General features: G+C 39.2%; 1 protein-coding gene across 4 annotated transcripts; it reads right to left on the minus strand.

The window, feature by feature from the left end:
* Positions 1-4,395: 4,395 nt before the first annotated feature.
* zdhhc20b (zinc finger DHHC-type palmitoyltransferase 20b) lies at positions 4,396-14,616 on the minus strand. 4 transcript variants are annotated; one of them, XM_088001288.1, is made up of 13 exons: positions 14,453-14,616; positions 12,861-12,887; positions 12,418-12,512; positions 12,192-12,312; positions 12,022-12,091; positions 11,868-11,900; positions 11,270-11,390; positions 10,410-10,539; positions 9,418-9,544; positions 9,153-9,242; positions 8,943-9,079; positions 8,260-8,298; positions 4,396-8,047 (listed from the first exon to the last, which is right to left on the minus strand). In XM_088001288.1, the coding sequence occupies exons 1-12, from the start codon at positions 14,568-14,570 to the stop codon at positions 8,264-8,266; spliced, it is 1,104 nt and encodes a 367-aa protein (XP_087857414.1). In that variant the 5' UTR covers positions 14,571-14,616; the 3' UTR covers positions 4,396-8,047; positions 8,260-8,263. The 4 variants fall into 4 exon arrangements, with proteins under 4 accessions (XP_087857414.1, XP_014838987.1, XP_014838988.1 ...); XM_014983501.2 differs by having other exon boundaries at positions 8,260-8,301; positions 14,453-14,613; XM_014983502.2 differs by having other exon boundaries at positions 8,260-8,301; positions 8,943-9,055; positions 14,453-14,608.
* Positions 14,617-15,184: the final 568 nt, after the last annotated feature.

Below are 15,184 nucleotides of genomic sequence, written 5' to 3' on the forward strand. Positions count from 1 at the left end.
AATTCTGAAAAGTTCCCCTGTCAGAGGCTGTGCGCTGAGACAAATCTAATACTGCCGGGACTTGCTCAAAGCTAAATTTACATCTGGATGCCAGATATTTATTTGCAGTTTGTCGGGAAGCAAAGTCAGCAGCAAAGCTCCGAAAAGAAAGGCATGGATTTCTGGAGTCCTGCCAGTAGTTGGTATGTTTGCAAAAGCTTGAGATTACGTTCCAGTATCACAAATAGTTATTCCGTTAATCTGTGTCTCATGTCGATACACTGTGGCCACTTTGGGTTTAGGTCGTTTTTTTTTTGTTTTTTTTGCTTTTTCTTAAGCAAATGAGTTTATGATCCAACTTTAAAACTGACCCAGAGTTCATGACATTGAGAAGCAAACAGGAGCAGTTTGATGCCAAAACACAGGAAGCGCTTAGATTTACTTTGTTTCTCGTTCTTTAACGCAACACAGTTTAGGCCTTTTGTTTTGGCTCCCTCAGTACAACAGGAGCTGGGCCGCAGTCGTGTCTCTGCAGAGACCACATGCTGGAGTTTGGCACTTTCACAAAATCAGCTCTGCAGAGCAGATGAATCAGTTCCACGTCCTGTCCTGATTTGCTTGTAAGTTTCAGTTGCGGCAACTTCTAGTAAAGGCACATACAACTGGATCAAAAGAACGGGTGGGGGTGACACGTTAGTAGGAAGGGGCGGTCAGCGGGGATGTCTGTCTACGCCGGGTGTCAAGGGCCGGGGTGCCACACAGATAACCGGGGTCAATGATCAACTGGGTTCAGGATTTTGAGTGCACAGAATGCTAGCTGAGTTTGAACCAAAGCTGTGTTTACTGTTCCTAATCAGTGTCATCTGCTGACAGAACAAGGCTGCCCACCAAATCGCTCTGCCGTTACTACATCAGATGCAAATCTCTCTTCCCCCACTTACAAGATCGCGATGGACGCATTGAGTGTAATGTGGAATAATTACAGCACATTTGATTCATCCAAGTCGTTTGTCAAGATGTCATTTATGCGGCTGAGCCTTTAATTTAACTTCTTGTCTGGTTTCATGCCTGACTCTTGTTTTTGGTGTGCTTTTGGCACCACACTTTTTATTGTCGCATCCTGTGTGGAGCTAATCTGATGCTGATGATCTAATCTCGTGCTGCACACTGCAGGGTGCATGTAGGAAACCCACTGCTTTCAGGGGAAAAAACAAAAACAAAACCGTGGGTTCAACACCACACATATGCTCTTATATGAGTAAGATGGCATTTCCTTAACTAAAATGTAGCATCGCTTCTTCTACGATGCCTTCATGTTTTTCAGCCAAATGTGAGATCTACTTCGTAAAAGGTTTGTGTTCTTGCGTTTGCTGGAAAACTGAAAAAGCTGTAAGTTACATCTAATCGTCACTATTTGTTTAATCCAGTCACAGTGCGCCAAACTGTCCCTACTAACATATATTGGTGTAAAACAAAAAAAAAGGAGGAGATGTCAAAGGCAAAGTTTTATGCAATTTAACACTACACATTGTGTCTCCCAGTAGTCTTAATACTATGACATGAATGGGTTTTATTCATTTTTTATTTTTTTTTTATATAAAGTATGACTTATTCAGACAAAAATACATATTAAAAACATATTAAAATACATATTAATAAAATAATTATTTTAATTTGGGGTCTGATTTAGTCTTGGGGGGGAAAATAAGTATTTAATGCACTGCTTATTTTCCGACTTACCTTTGTAAGTCTGGAGAGGTCTGTCATTTTCATTTTAAGTATATCTAAAAAGAAATAAAATAAAAACCAGAAAACAACACCGTGCAATTTTTATGTAACCAATTATCATCGCATTGCATGAAATAAGCATTTGATCACCATAGACATCATGTCCTCCACCCATTACTTTTATTCACTGGGCCTGTTGGAACTAGTTACATATAAACGACACAACTGTCCACACACGCCATGAATCAGACTTCAACCTCTTGAATACTTTTTTTTATTTTTTTTTATTGATGTTTCCAATTCAAGTTTTTCTTTTTGGGTAGTCAATTTTTTTTTTATTTCCAAAAACCAATTTTTTTTGTCCATTGGAAAATTTTTCCTTTAGTATTTTTTTCCAATCTGTGTTGTATGAAAATTTAGAAGCCTTTATTTCTGTTGATTATTCTGATTTTAGGCGTACGGCTAATGCAAGTCTCACAACTAAGATTGCATTATTACAATAAATAGATATTTTACTTATTATTACTTGTTTTGACATGTAATGGTGAACATACATGATTGCACTTAACTTCATGTATTTTTGTGATATACAAGAAACCTATATGTAATTGACTGCTTTAAAAAAAAATGGCATGAAATAACTATATTGAAGTTAATTAAGGGGACATTTTATTGCTGCTTTACTGTGGATAAAATCTCAACTCTATACCGTCTCACAGCACTTCACCCGTCTGTTTGGGACCTTTAGGGTTCATGAGGTTCCTTTTTGCTTGTTTATTTCTCTACATACATAATGTGGGTTTTATCTTTCCATGTATCTCCATTTAAACATCTGGAAAAGTAACAAACGTATATTTAAAAACAGCAACAAAAGAAGATCCAGCTGCTGTTTGGGCGTCTCTCTAGCTATATTAGAGCTACATTGTGACGATACCAAATATGCAATATGTTGTTTGGGTTATGACTTGGCGTTAAAGAGAACCAAAATGTCAAAAATATGCAAGAACAATAATTTAAAACAAACTTAAACATAATATGTTTAAGTTTGAATATGTATTCAAAAGTGGGTAGATTATCCAAAACTCGTACTGAGTTATGAGTCACACTACTCAAGTAAAATGCAACGATGGAAGGAAATACTCAAGAGTAAAAAAGCATTTTTGAAAAAAAAAAAATGAAAAAAAAAACGCTTCTTAAGTATTTTTATTTTGTTTTGTCAAGTAAGTTGATTGGGAACAAATCCTCATTTTCCTCATTTTCAACAACGACCTGTTCAGGAAACATCACACAATGGAACGTCTCAACAAAAAACCCATTAGAATACCATGAAACAAAAACATTCAACCCTATTTATACTGTCTAAACATACTACACACCCAACGTATCATATACACATACAAGTGCTGAGTATCTGATCAGATTATTTGATTAAATATCTTAAAATGTCAGACAGAAACAATGTTTATTTACGTAAAAATTCAGGTAATTTAAAGATTAAAATGCAATAAATACAAATAATAAAAAACACTTGTCCAACTAATTTTTTTCTCCATAAAAAGCAAATCAAAAACCCTATAAAGCTATTACTTACAACCCATAATGCTTATATTGATCATATTAGAATACGGTCAAGTATTTCAAGGGCCACAGCAGGTAGAAAATGCCAGAATAATAAAGCATGTGTGCAAACAAAAAGTCTATTTTAACTCGAGCTGCATCTCATGCATATTTTTATTTTTTTTTCTTCATTCGGTGAAGTTACTTACATTGGGTAGAGTATCCAGAAATTTTTACTCTAGAGTAACGATACTTTATAAAAACATTTCTCAAGTAAAACTCCACCTGAAATTAATTTACCGTGTGGCTCTTCAAGCATCGATCTGAAGTCCACACCTTGTGAACGTCCCCAAACGTTTGAATGGGTTCGGCTTCACGATCTCGTCAAGGATGGCCGTTATCACCGTTACACGTGTGTGTTTTATCCACCGTGGCTTACTTCCTCTCGTGAAAGCGCGTTGATGACCGTTTGCTGGACAAACAAACAATTCAGGAGTCTTCCCCACGACTGTGACATTTCTATATTAAAACTTTTTTTTAAATTTGATCTTATGTGACATTTTAAGAAAATTCATTTCGAATTAATTAGATTCAAGCCATATTAGTTAAGTGAACAAATAAACACTGGATATTTGACTCTCTGTGGGGTTTACTTCTAAATGCAATTACTAAAACAAATCAACTTTAATGTTGTTCTAATGTATTAGGCTCTACTTGTATGTTGACTTTACCCAGGTCTGACCTGCTTATGTGTGTTTATGTGTGCAAGTGGAGTAAACCGCAAACAAGAATTAATTTGAAAGATGACATAATAGCTTTGGCTCATGATAATCTCCAATTTCTCTGATGGAAAACTAAACACAAGCTTTTTTTTTTTTTTTTTTTTTTAAAAAGACATTTATTGTTATTTTCCCAGTTAATTAAGAGGCATGTACTCATAAGTAGGAACAATGAAATTAATGAGACAAGAAAAATATATATAGTCATTTTTTTTTGTTTGCTTATATTATACACACACTTTAAAATAGAACATAAAAAGATATTAGCAGTCATGATAGGCTACAACCTGAACCGTGGAGACAGACGTAGCATGGTATCAATGTATAAAAGATAACCAAAGTCATCAGATCCTTCTTCCGTTTTCACAGGAGTTTTTATGGCTTCATTTAATCAGTTTATACAGACAAGAGTAAAGCTCGTTGAAAACATGACTTGCAAAAATTTCAGAAAAAAATTGACAATTTCACACCAACCCTTTCCCCCCTCCCAGTATTATAGTAAAACTCCCTCCCACCCCCCGTTTTACAGAAGTTAGGTGCCATGCTTTGAGCCAGAGTCCAGAATCTCTTTGTTGCACAGAAGCATTCCTCCCAATACAAGAATATTACAAAAAGACACTAAAATGAAGCATTACAAAATACACACATACAAACGCGTGCGCGGACACACACACACGCACACACACACGCACACACACACACACACACTCTGCTTGGGGGCGCCAAACAGCCGGGCAGAGGATACAGGCAACGGTAAAACAAGACGGCAGGTCCGATGTGAGTTCCTTACGTGTGACACAAGAACATTCTGAAACCATTTTCTTACACCAAATGTTAAATCACAATCTATACATAATCAGGACAGAACCTTGGCTTGGACAGCGATCCCTTACAGTAGTACTTTTGAGATCTAACCACAGTGTGATAGTGCAGTAACAAAACCCCTCAATCGCTGGTTTGGAAAGCATACAAATAATAATAATAATAATAATCATAAGCACACCCAGAAAGACACAACACAGTTACGATTTCCGAAGAAATCTCACGACGTTTCACCGCACCGAGCTCAACACGAACAGGCTTGTAAACATCACGACCAGAGAGAGTTTGGTGGGATCTGTTCTGCGGAGGGGCTCATCCAGCGACAGTTTCTACAGATCCCGGGCCCGACCCCGGGATTCGGGGAAACCCGTGTTCGACATTTTGAAACAAGACCGATTACAGCAAGAGTCTCGAACAAGCTCAGGGTCCTTGAGCAGTTCTGAAAACGGGCACAATAATCCGAGCTTCTGATCAGAGGGGTCCGATTCGCTTTCAGAACATATCTGGATGGTTTGTCACAGTAAAGCGATCCGCAATGAGCTAACACTGACGAAATACATGAAAACCGAGGCAAAAAAATAAAATAAAATAAAACTGCAGTAAGAAAAAAAGAAAATTGACCTCAGAACAGACTTTTACATTTGAAACCAGATACAGTTAAAAAGGCACATTTCTTGCCTTCGCAGTCTAATATTAAAGACATTTTTTTCTTTTGCAAAATGCAAGAATAATTAGAGATAAGGTTTTAAAGAACTCTACCATCGTCTTCAAAGTCAAAAATGACATCCAATTAGATTATTAGATTTAATCTCCTTTTGGGATCAATAAAGTTTTTTTGAATTGAATTATGATGCCTTCAAGTAGGGCTCGATAACATGATTGAAAAAAGTATCACAACATAAACATTTCATAACAGTCAACATCGATAATCATTGATTAGTTTTTAATTTTAAATATATAAAATACTGCCAAATTGCTGCCGTGACCTTACATGTTTTATCCACCATCAAGCTTTTGTACTCATTTTCCCCTTTCACTCCAGTTTTTTTTTTCTTCGTTTTGCCACTGTGCTTCATAACTGCTTAGAAACAAAACTTACTCAAGGAGGTCGTTGCTAGGTAACCAAACGGTGGGTAAGTTAGTTAATGCCACCCATCTAGCTAAGCTAGCCGTCAGCAGTTGAGCGACAAACGCCTTCCCTCTGCCTACGCCTCCCAGAATGCTGTGCGGTTCTGGATTTGAGCTCACTGAAATTACTGAACGTTCCATTTGATGTATTTTCTGTTGATATCGATCGCGTGTCCGTTGCGATATATATTGTTATCGATTTATTACCCAGCTCTACCTTCGAGGAATTTGGGGAAAAATCTGCTGACATCGCTCGGCGAAAATGAAACAACTACTCCAAAACTAACATCACAGTCAGAGAATACCTGTCCATCACTACCATCAAAGAGGAATGAAAGGTAAAGCTTGTTAGCCGTAGCACACCATCCCAAACTGAAGTACGGGGAGGACGGTACCATGTGGCTGTTTTACTGCGAACTGGTGTGATTCACAACACAGATGGCCCCCTCCAATTAAAGGGACTACACCGAAACAGCATCTGAAGACATCTGCCAGGAAGTTAAAGCCCAGGCAAAAACAGGTCTCCCATTTGAACAATGACCCTAATTCTACCACCACAAAGCGGTTTATGGAGAGACACCCAGAACGTTTAACCCAATTCAGACAGCTTAAAAAACAATTTTACGAGAGTTTTCCAAAATTCACAAACTGTTCCTCGTTAACCTGTTTGCGGTGACCTTAACTGAACTAAAACGGGAAATGTTCTGTGTGATTTACAATCAGAAAAGGCGCAAAGAATAAGGTTGTGTCTTTTGTAAGTACGTGAACATCTGGTTTCAACTGTATCTGCCTCGGTGCACAGAAAATAAGCACATTCTCTCCACCTACTGTCTGAAACTGGTAAAGCAACAAGTTTCAGAGAAATATAAAACGCATTAAAAAAATAAAATAAAAATGTATCACAGAAACTGCTGCATCCATTTCGTTTCGGGATGTGGTGACACTGGCCTGTGAGGTTAGGATAAAGCTAAGATGCTGTAAACACTTCAGGTTCAGATGTCAGAGCTCCTGACATGTCAGCCCTTATTTGGCAGCAAGTGTCTTGGTAAAGGTTGAAGCTGTGAGCTGTGGAAATCAACCACCAGACAGTGAGAGGAAAAAAAAAAAGCCAGAGTGGACTAGGTAAAACACCTTGCAGGTTCGACTGTCTCATTCTTTTAAAGCAGCATAATTCAACACCATCTAGCCACAAAGACACTTTGAGCTAATCCTTTCAGTCAGTTTTTGATGACTGTGACTTTAGCTGTAACACATATAAACATAAACAACATCTGTCACACCACTGATATCGTTTGGATATGTTGAAGTAAAAAGAAAAGGAAAACAGAATGCTGTTTTGTTGGACAATTAATATCAACAAAGTGCAAATGCGCCATCTTGTGCTCAAATATCTCGCCACATAAAGTCTGGATCCAGTCTTTGATGCCGAGGACAGGCACAGTCCACTGAACCGTGGGGTAGAGTCCTCTGCAACGGTCCAGGTTTTTGGTGGCAGAAACATCCATCTCAAAAAGGTGCAAAATAATCATAATAGTAATCATAGTAATCACTCCAGCTTTATAAATAAAATAAAAAAAAGATGAGATGCACAGAATGGGTAAGCAAAGATCCATCTCCATTGTATGGGTTGGTTTAAAAAAAAAGAAAAAAAGCTGAACAATTTTACAGCGCGCTCAGAGCGTCTGAGATCAGGTGCATCGTGGAGGCTTTTGGCACAAAAATAATAATTATATTAAAAAAAAAAAACACAGTCCTGTGAATCTTCTTACACTTGCAAAATCAAACTGAGAGAAATGCGTCCGAGCCGAGTGCGGTGATGGGGAACCCGTGTTTAAGAGATGTCCGTCCAACACTGCATGCAAAAACGCCAAGGCTATTAAAGCAATATAGTGTGGTGCCCTGTGCCAGTGGACTGCGTTTCCAAAAAGCTTCTCTGAATGTGTCCGTGAGGAATCCACTTATGGGGACTGTTGCCATGGTGATGAACAAGACTGTTTTTTTTTTTTTTGTTGTTGTTTTTTTTAAGGCATAGCATTAGATGACATGTGTTTCTCCTGTGGTCCAGAAGAAAAGGAACAAATTAACAAGCACTGATCCGTATTTGTTACAAAACAAATCAAAACCTTGCATCGTCAAGAAATGTCACAATATATTCAAACTTATCGTTCCAGCCTGAAGACACAATGCTTCAAATAATTAATTAAAAAGCATGTGAACATTAATGTTACTGAGTTGAAATGAAATGGTCTGAGTGGAGCTTGTTTACCTGGTTAGGACTCGCTCTCCATGGTGACGGTTTCACTCTCTGCTGTGAAGTCAAAGTGAAGACACAGTAAGGTACAAAAATGTCTAATTAAATCTAGATTAATGCAATCATTTTCATATAGAGATGCACCAATCTGATTTTAATGTATGTATAGGTCCCATATTGAAAAATTATTTCTACAATGTGCCCTACCCATAAGGGCAGATCTATTCTCTCTAATTCTATGCTTTGTGCTCTGAGAGATGCGAGGCTTTATTTATTTTACATTATATTTGCCATGCCTAATTGCACTTTCTGACCATATGATTTATTGCAGTTTGACCAAAACAGTCAACCTATTGTTTTTGTCAGCTTCATATTTATTATTTATTTTTACATTGGCTGTTAAACTCCAATGTTTGGAGTAGAAAAACATTATACTCCACAGTCCACTGACTGAACAAACTACAGCTGTGTTGTTTTTACACATTTGGCCAGGCTTGTGGAGCTATTGGTGTATTTAAGTGTGCTGTACTGGCGCATAGTTACCAAACAATTTTGTAATTCAGTATATTTATGTTTAAAAAGAGAAATATTTTAAGTTAATTCAGCACAGCACTGTTTTTTGGTATCAGAAAGGTACTAAACCTCATATTTGGATCGCAAGGGGAAAAAAAAGGTGGACTGGTGCGTCCCTCGTTTACCTGATTTGAGGAAGTTTTCGGCCAGGTGGTCTTCGGCGTTGTTGGCCTGCTGCTCGTTGCTCAGAAGGCGGTTCTGTGACTCACTGAGGGGGCTCACAGAGACCTCCGGCACGCTGTAAGATGAAGTTCTGTTAGCCCTGCTTTCTGAACAGAAAGAGACAAAATGAAGTATTTCCTTATGTATATATGAAAAAAAAATGTAATTATCACCATTTATTGGAATCAGGTTGCAGAGTGACAGTGGCCTGCTCTGCATCAGCGTTGACCAATCGGGTGGGAAACGTCAGACCGTCACCCTGACTGGAGAAAACGGGAAAAAAAAACTTAAGATTAACAGATGAAATTTAAAAGGGAACAAACTTTGCATGAACTGGAGCCTAAATATAAATATGCTAAAAAAAAAAACAAAAAAAAAACAACAACAAACCCTTAGCTCAAGCTATCTTCTACTTCTCCAAAACTGCAAGTCTGTTACCTGGTGAAGATCGGCAGCAGCCAGTACTGCTTCTGGTCGCCGAAGACCTGAGCGATGTTCTTCCGGAAACCCAGAGAAAAACCGTTCTTATCTGAGCCTGTTCTGAAGACCGGCGCTCTGAATGCCTCTGCAGGGAGGAAGCAACGCAAAGAGAGAGACCATAAAGTCATAAAACACTAGAACAACATGTATAACCTGTCAAACAGGGGAGGAAAAACACACACAGGCTGTCTCATAAGTAAGATCGATATTGTTCGTACGGCTCCTTCTGCCGACAAAAGGAAATACACTACAGGTTTCTTGAAAGTCTTTATTTCTGTTATGTCCTTTCAAAGTAAGGTGTTTAAAACTGAAGTCAGAGGAAGAAGTCATTTCAAAGGAAGTTGGAAGCATGTCTGCTGATCATTTCAGCAGACATTTAGGAAATCTAAAATTTAAGGTAGGGATCTACATTTTCCCTCCAATTATGCAAATGAGAGCACAAACATAGTCTGCATTATTTTCTTTATTTCTTATTTTTTTGTTCTTGAAAAGAATCCCGAAACAATGGAGCGATGGAAATGTTTTTCTTTATGCAATTGAACAAATTTACATCAGTTAGAAACTAAATCTAAATTTCAACTTGATGTGGTTCAATAAATTGGGGAGCAGTAAAAAAAAAAATCCCAGAACTAAAAAATTTAGAGGCATTTTTTTATTTTTGATCGACTCAGTGCTCAAACCCCACGGTGATTATTGAATGGGACAAGTAAATGTAAGAATGCTTTCATGTTTCATATTTTTATATAGCAAAATTTTAAAAAGTCTGGAATCTTTTTCTTTTTTTTAAACTGCATCAGTTCCCTGCAAGCCTGATTAAAATGTCAACAAACCATTAAGTCCATTAAAAAAAAGAAGGAAACTAATACTGCATTTTTGCAAATTTAGTTAATAAGTATCTTTAAAAAAAAAAGCAAACAAAAAAAAATGTTGAATGCATGTGTGTGCATTACCTATTGTGGATCTGTTCTTCCCTACGAGCCACAGATGGTAGCTGAAGAGGGAGAGAATACTGATGCAGAACATGGCCGCCACAAAAAACAGAAACAGGACGTGGAATTTGGCAGAGTTATTCAGCTCGTTCTGTGGGAAGAGACGAGAGGAGACGGAAATGGGGATCAATAACAAATTTACAGGGATGGTAATTTCAGAAAGGAGGAAGGGATAAGGCAATGCAGGCAACAGTGGGATGAGAACCGCGTCACTGCATGCGTATCACGATGGCATGCAAAAACTCGTGGCAGCAGAGGACGGCTGGGTTACCTTCGGGCAGTTCTCTGCCGATTTCCTACGACAAAGCTTTAGCATAAACAGAAACAAGACCAGTTAGGAACAACAGGAGAAAACAGTCGGAAAACAAGGGGAAGGCAAGGAGAAGTCTGACAAAAAAAAGAGAATAAACTGGTGAGAATGGAGAGAGAGAGAGAGAGAGAGAAGAGATGAAAGGAAATGCAAGTTTGCTGCTGTTCTAGTGGTGTGACTGATGGTTCTGATTGGGGAGAGAGAAAAATCGGAGAACAATGACCCGTTTGTGTGCCACGACTTCAGACAAGGAAACTGGGAGAGAACCGGGGTCAAGGGTGAGAGAGGACAGAGGAGGGAAAATAAAAAATTTAAAAAAGAGATTGCACAGGAGAAGTCAGCGCCATGCACAAATATTTGAGTGGACCCGAACAGATCCGCATCTGAACTCTCACACACACACACACACACACACACACACACACACACACACACACACACACACACACACACACACACACACACACACTCAAAACACACACGGAGCCGCGCCTCAGCATCAAGTACTCACGGTCCAGAACTTTATGAAATACTGTAGAACCGTGGCGGCAATGAAGAGACAGTACACCAGTGAGTAGGCCAGGAAGAGGATGAAGAACTTGTAGTTGGAGAAGCCGACGCAGTTGTTCACCCTGAACACACACACACACACACACACACACACACACACACACGCACACACGCACACACACACACACACACACACACACACACACACACACACACACACACAAAATTCATTAAAAGTCAACTTATTACACAAAAATTCAACGTTACAAAAAAGAAGTGGAAAATTCTGGAGTATTACAGGCAGTAAAGGGCTCCAAAAGAAAAATAGACCCTATTAAGCATTTTCTTATTTATAGGAGAGAAAAACATTCAATCAGCAATGATAAATCGACCAATAATTGACAAAGAGAGAGAGAGAAAAAAAATCAATGGCATTCTTAAAGTCTGGCCACGAGTTTTCCAATCGTTGACTGGAAGTGAAGCAAATGTGTCTTACATGTGAAAATACTCAACCTTAATGCTTTATCAACGTTTTTATACTATTTTATACTTGGTACTTTTCTAAGGGACTGTACGAGCAGGAAGCAGATCAGATTTACCAAGGACAGTGGTGATCCATCTTCAGCACACACCTTCACAGCAAAACAAAAAAACAAATGATCAAATGGACACAAAAAAGAAAAAATAACGACAATAAAAAAGAAATAGTTGATAGGAGAGCAGAATTTCCTGAAGGTAGTCCGGTTCTCTTACATGTCGCATGCGGAGCAGTGGTGACACCGGTCCGGCTTGATGACTTGACAGCGGTCGCAGTAGCGGATCGCTGCAACGTGATTCGCACAATCTTTCAGTCATGACTGGGCGACGACGAACGACAGTATATCCCCCCGCCCCCCATTACCAGCCGGGTGACGCGGCCTTACCTCCGGCGCCCGTGCGAGTGTACAGAGGCAGGGTGGAGGCGGCTCTCCACAGGATCTCCTGCTGGGACTCGGGCCTCTCCTCCTTCTCGTAGCGCTCCTTCTCGGCTTTTGGCAGGCAAAACTGGAACGAAGCGGACACAACGCTTTTATCACCCGGCTGGTTTCATCGCGGCAGGGGATCAGAAGAAGCATGCAGACAGAAAGGGAGCGCTATGGGATCTTGTACCTCTTTGGAAGGGTTGGCAGGCTTGGTGAAGATGGTCTTCCAATAAGACCACACAAACATGACGAAAGAGACGTGGAAGAAGATCAGGTAGACAACTGGAGGCAGGGAAGGCGGGGAGAAGGGGGGGAGATTGGATCAGCGGGAGAGTAACACAAACCATCCAGTAAGTGTGCAGACGCAGAACATGAGTTACGGTAATAGTGCTGCTACTCAGACTACAGGGCCTGATGAGGATACAGTTATATAATTAATGGGAGAAGACTGCAAATAGGTAGTGCTGATTAAGGAGGAGCTGCCGGGCGACAAGCAAGCAAACTTTTCTGTGTCAGCAAGTCTACGGAGTGCATTACAGCAGACCTCAGGGACACTAATCCGAACAGGCTCAGCTCAGTGAAATACCACTCGCAACAAATTAAACACTTTTCATCTTTTGCGGTACTTACTCCGCTCTCCCATCATGGTAATGGTGTCTGTAAGAGATACAGAGAAAACACAAATGTTAGAAAAATAATCTAAATCAAACAGAAATAAAGAGTTTCTTTCTGCACAATAACGTAAAAAAAAAACAACAACTGGAGATTAAAAAGATATTCAAATGGCATTTCAGGATGGGGGGCGGGGGGTCTGGAAACTCACTCAACCATGGTAGTATGCAGGCTGGGACAAGAAAACCCAAGTGGAAATTTACTGAAATTTCCAGTGATGCTCTTTGACCTGGACTTCCAGAAATGTTTAAGTTCTTTTTAAGAAACAAAGTTTTTTCTTTTTTATCTCTATTCACTGTACTACAAAGAATTAAACCCCAAAAAGTTATTCTTAGGCCAGAGTCATGATCTTAAAAAAGGAAAACTTTATCCAATTAGTAGCTAGTTTAATATTTTATAAATTTAATGCAGAGATACACTTTTTTCTTGGCCAAGACATATTTCCTTTGAAGTCAAACTTACTGATTTGGTTTCTACAACACATCTCCATTTATACATCAAAGCACATGCATAAATGTGCTTTGATGTATAAAGCACATTTATAATTTTTTTTTCTTAATTTACACCCCCAAAACCAGTGTTATTTAAATTGCTTTTTTGCATTCATGATCACCTTAAAAATGAGCTCAGTTGCCTTGCAACAAGAAGGTTCTGGGTTTGAATCCTGTTGGGGTATTTTTGCGTTGAATTTGCTTGTTCATCCTGTGTGGGTTAACTCTGGGTACTCCAGCTGCCTCCCACAGCACCAAAACATGACTTATTAGGTTAGTTGGTTCTTCTAAATTGTGTGTGAATGTGTGTGCATGACTGTTTATCCTGTGTGTCTGTGAGATAGACTGCCTCTCATCCAATGACTACTGGAGGTAGGCATCAGGCTGAGACACCCCGGCAACCCTGCTAAGCAAGTATAGACAGTTGATGGATGGATCACCAACTGAGGCTGATTTCAATCTTTGTGAGGTTGTTGGTGCATCTCTACTCTGCAGGGTGGGGATCACATGGCCTCATTTCAGAGTACAAACATAGCTTCAGTGGGGCTTTCTAGAATTAGCTCATATAAGTTTTACATAAAATTAAGAGTAACACAAAGTAAAATATTCAGCATAAAAGTTAACTCCTGTTTAAATAAGAGGGACAAATAGAAAAAAACATCACAGGAAGCAGTCAGATTTAAATTTTACTATTGCTTCTTTCAATTTAAAAGAACAACAAAAACGCAATCTGCGTTCAAACCGAGCAGGAAACAAGAAATACAAAACCGGCAGTCTTAAAGTGCAGCAGGAGAAACCTTATGCGTTCGCCGAAACATATCCCTCCTAATACAGTACAACCCGACGAGATGTCAGACAAACAGACACGTATCTGTGTGTTCGGAGCCGGCTGGCAGGCAGCACCATTGTTGAGCTGCAGCCCATTCACTTCCTGATGGCAGCAGCAGCAGCCACAGCAGCAGCAGCAGCTGTGTGTTTGTGAGTGGACACTACAATGAAAACATGTCCGTCTGAAAAGCCTTTAGGGACGCGACAGAAAGCAGCGACACGTCTACTTACACAAACAAAGCTCCACCACGTAAGCGTAGTAGGACCAGCAGACGACAAGGGCGATAAAAATCACAGGGATCCAGGCTAAACCCCGTTGACAGCATCTCAGTACGTGTGTGGGCGCCATCTTTCTCCCTCTCCCTGTTCCACTGGGAGCAGGGCGTGTTCGACGTGAAGACGTCACCGGCACGTAGCCACACAGGAAGTAGTCAAACTTAAATAAACATGATTATTTATGTTTTAAAACCTTTTTGGACCACATAGGAAGGGCATAAATATCAGCTCGGAAAAGAAAATCAAACTTCTCTCGCTCAACATTTCAGCTTTGACCTCAAAATTGCAGCTCTTTGTACCCCTTATGATGTTTGCATGACTTCAATAGTAATACCTCTGTTAATCACAACCTAAAGATGATAGCATTTAGATATTTGACTAAGTCAAAGGGTGTGCGCACATTTTCAACCTAGAAAATTGCCCTAGAAAATGTGTAATGTTTAAAACATTGTGCACTGTAAAGAGACAGGAAGGTCACCTATAACATAACAGAAAAATAGTTTAGTTTAAACATTCTATTTAACTATAAATATGCTGGTTTTATATTATAGTATGGTGAAGTCATATGATTTGTGGGCAGTCATCCACAAATCATATTTTGAAAACATTTATTTGATGTTTTTCTTGATAAATGAATAAAGTTTAACTGTGAATTACCTTTAAATTTCAAAAGTTATGGAAATGATA

Source organism: Poecilia mexicana, unplaced genomic scaffold, assembly GCF_051168715.1.
Source record: "Poecilia mexicana isolate PSO_F unplaced genomic scaffold, ASM5116871v1 scaffold_20, whole genome shotgun sequence".
Lineage (NCBI taxonomy): Eukaryota > Metazoa > Chordata > Actinopteri > Cyprinodontiformes > Poeciliidae > Poecilia > Poecilia mexicana.

Coding starts and splice junctions, on each gene's coding strand:
- zdhhc20b (XM_014983501.2), bottom strand. CDS start 14,570: ATGGCGCCCACACACGTACTGAGATGCTGTCAACGGGGTTTAGCCTGG. Junction 12,313..12,417: donor CTGCCAACCCTTCCAAAGAG/GTACAAGATCCC, acceptor GCTTCGTTCCAG/TTTTGCCTGCCAAAAGCCGA. Junction 12,092..12,191: donor CACTCGCACGGGCGCCGGAG/GTAAGGCCGCGT, acceptor ATCACGTTGCAG/CGATCCGCTACTGCGACCGC.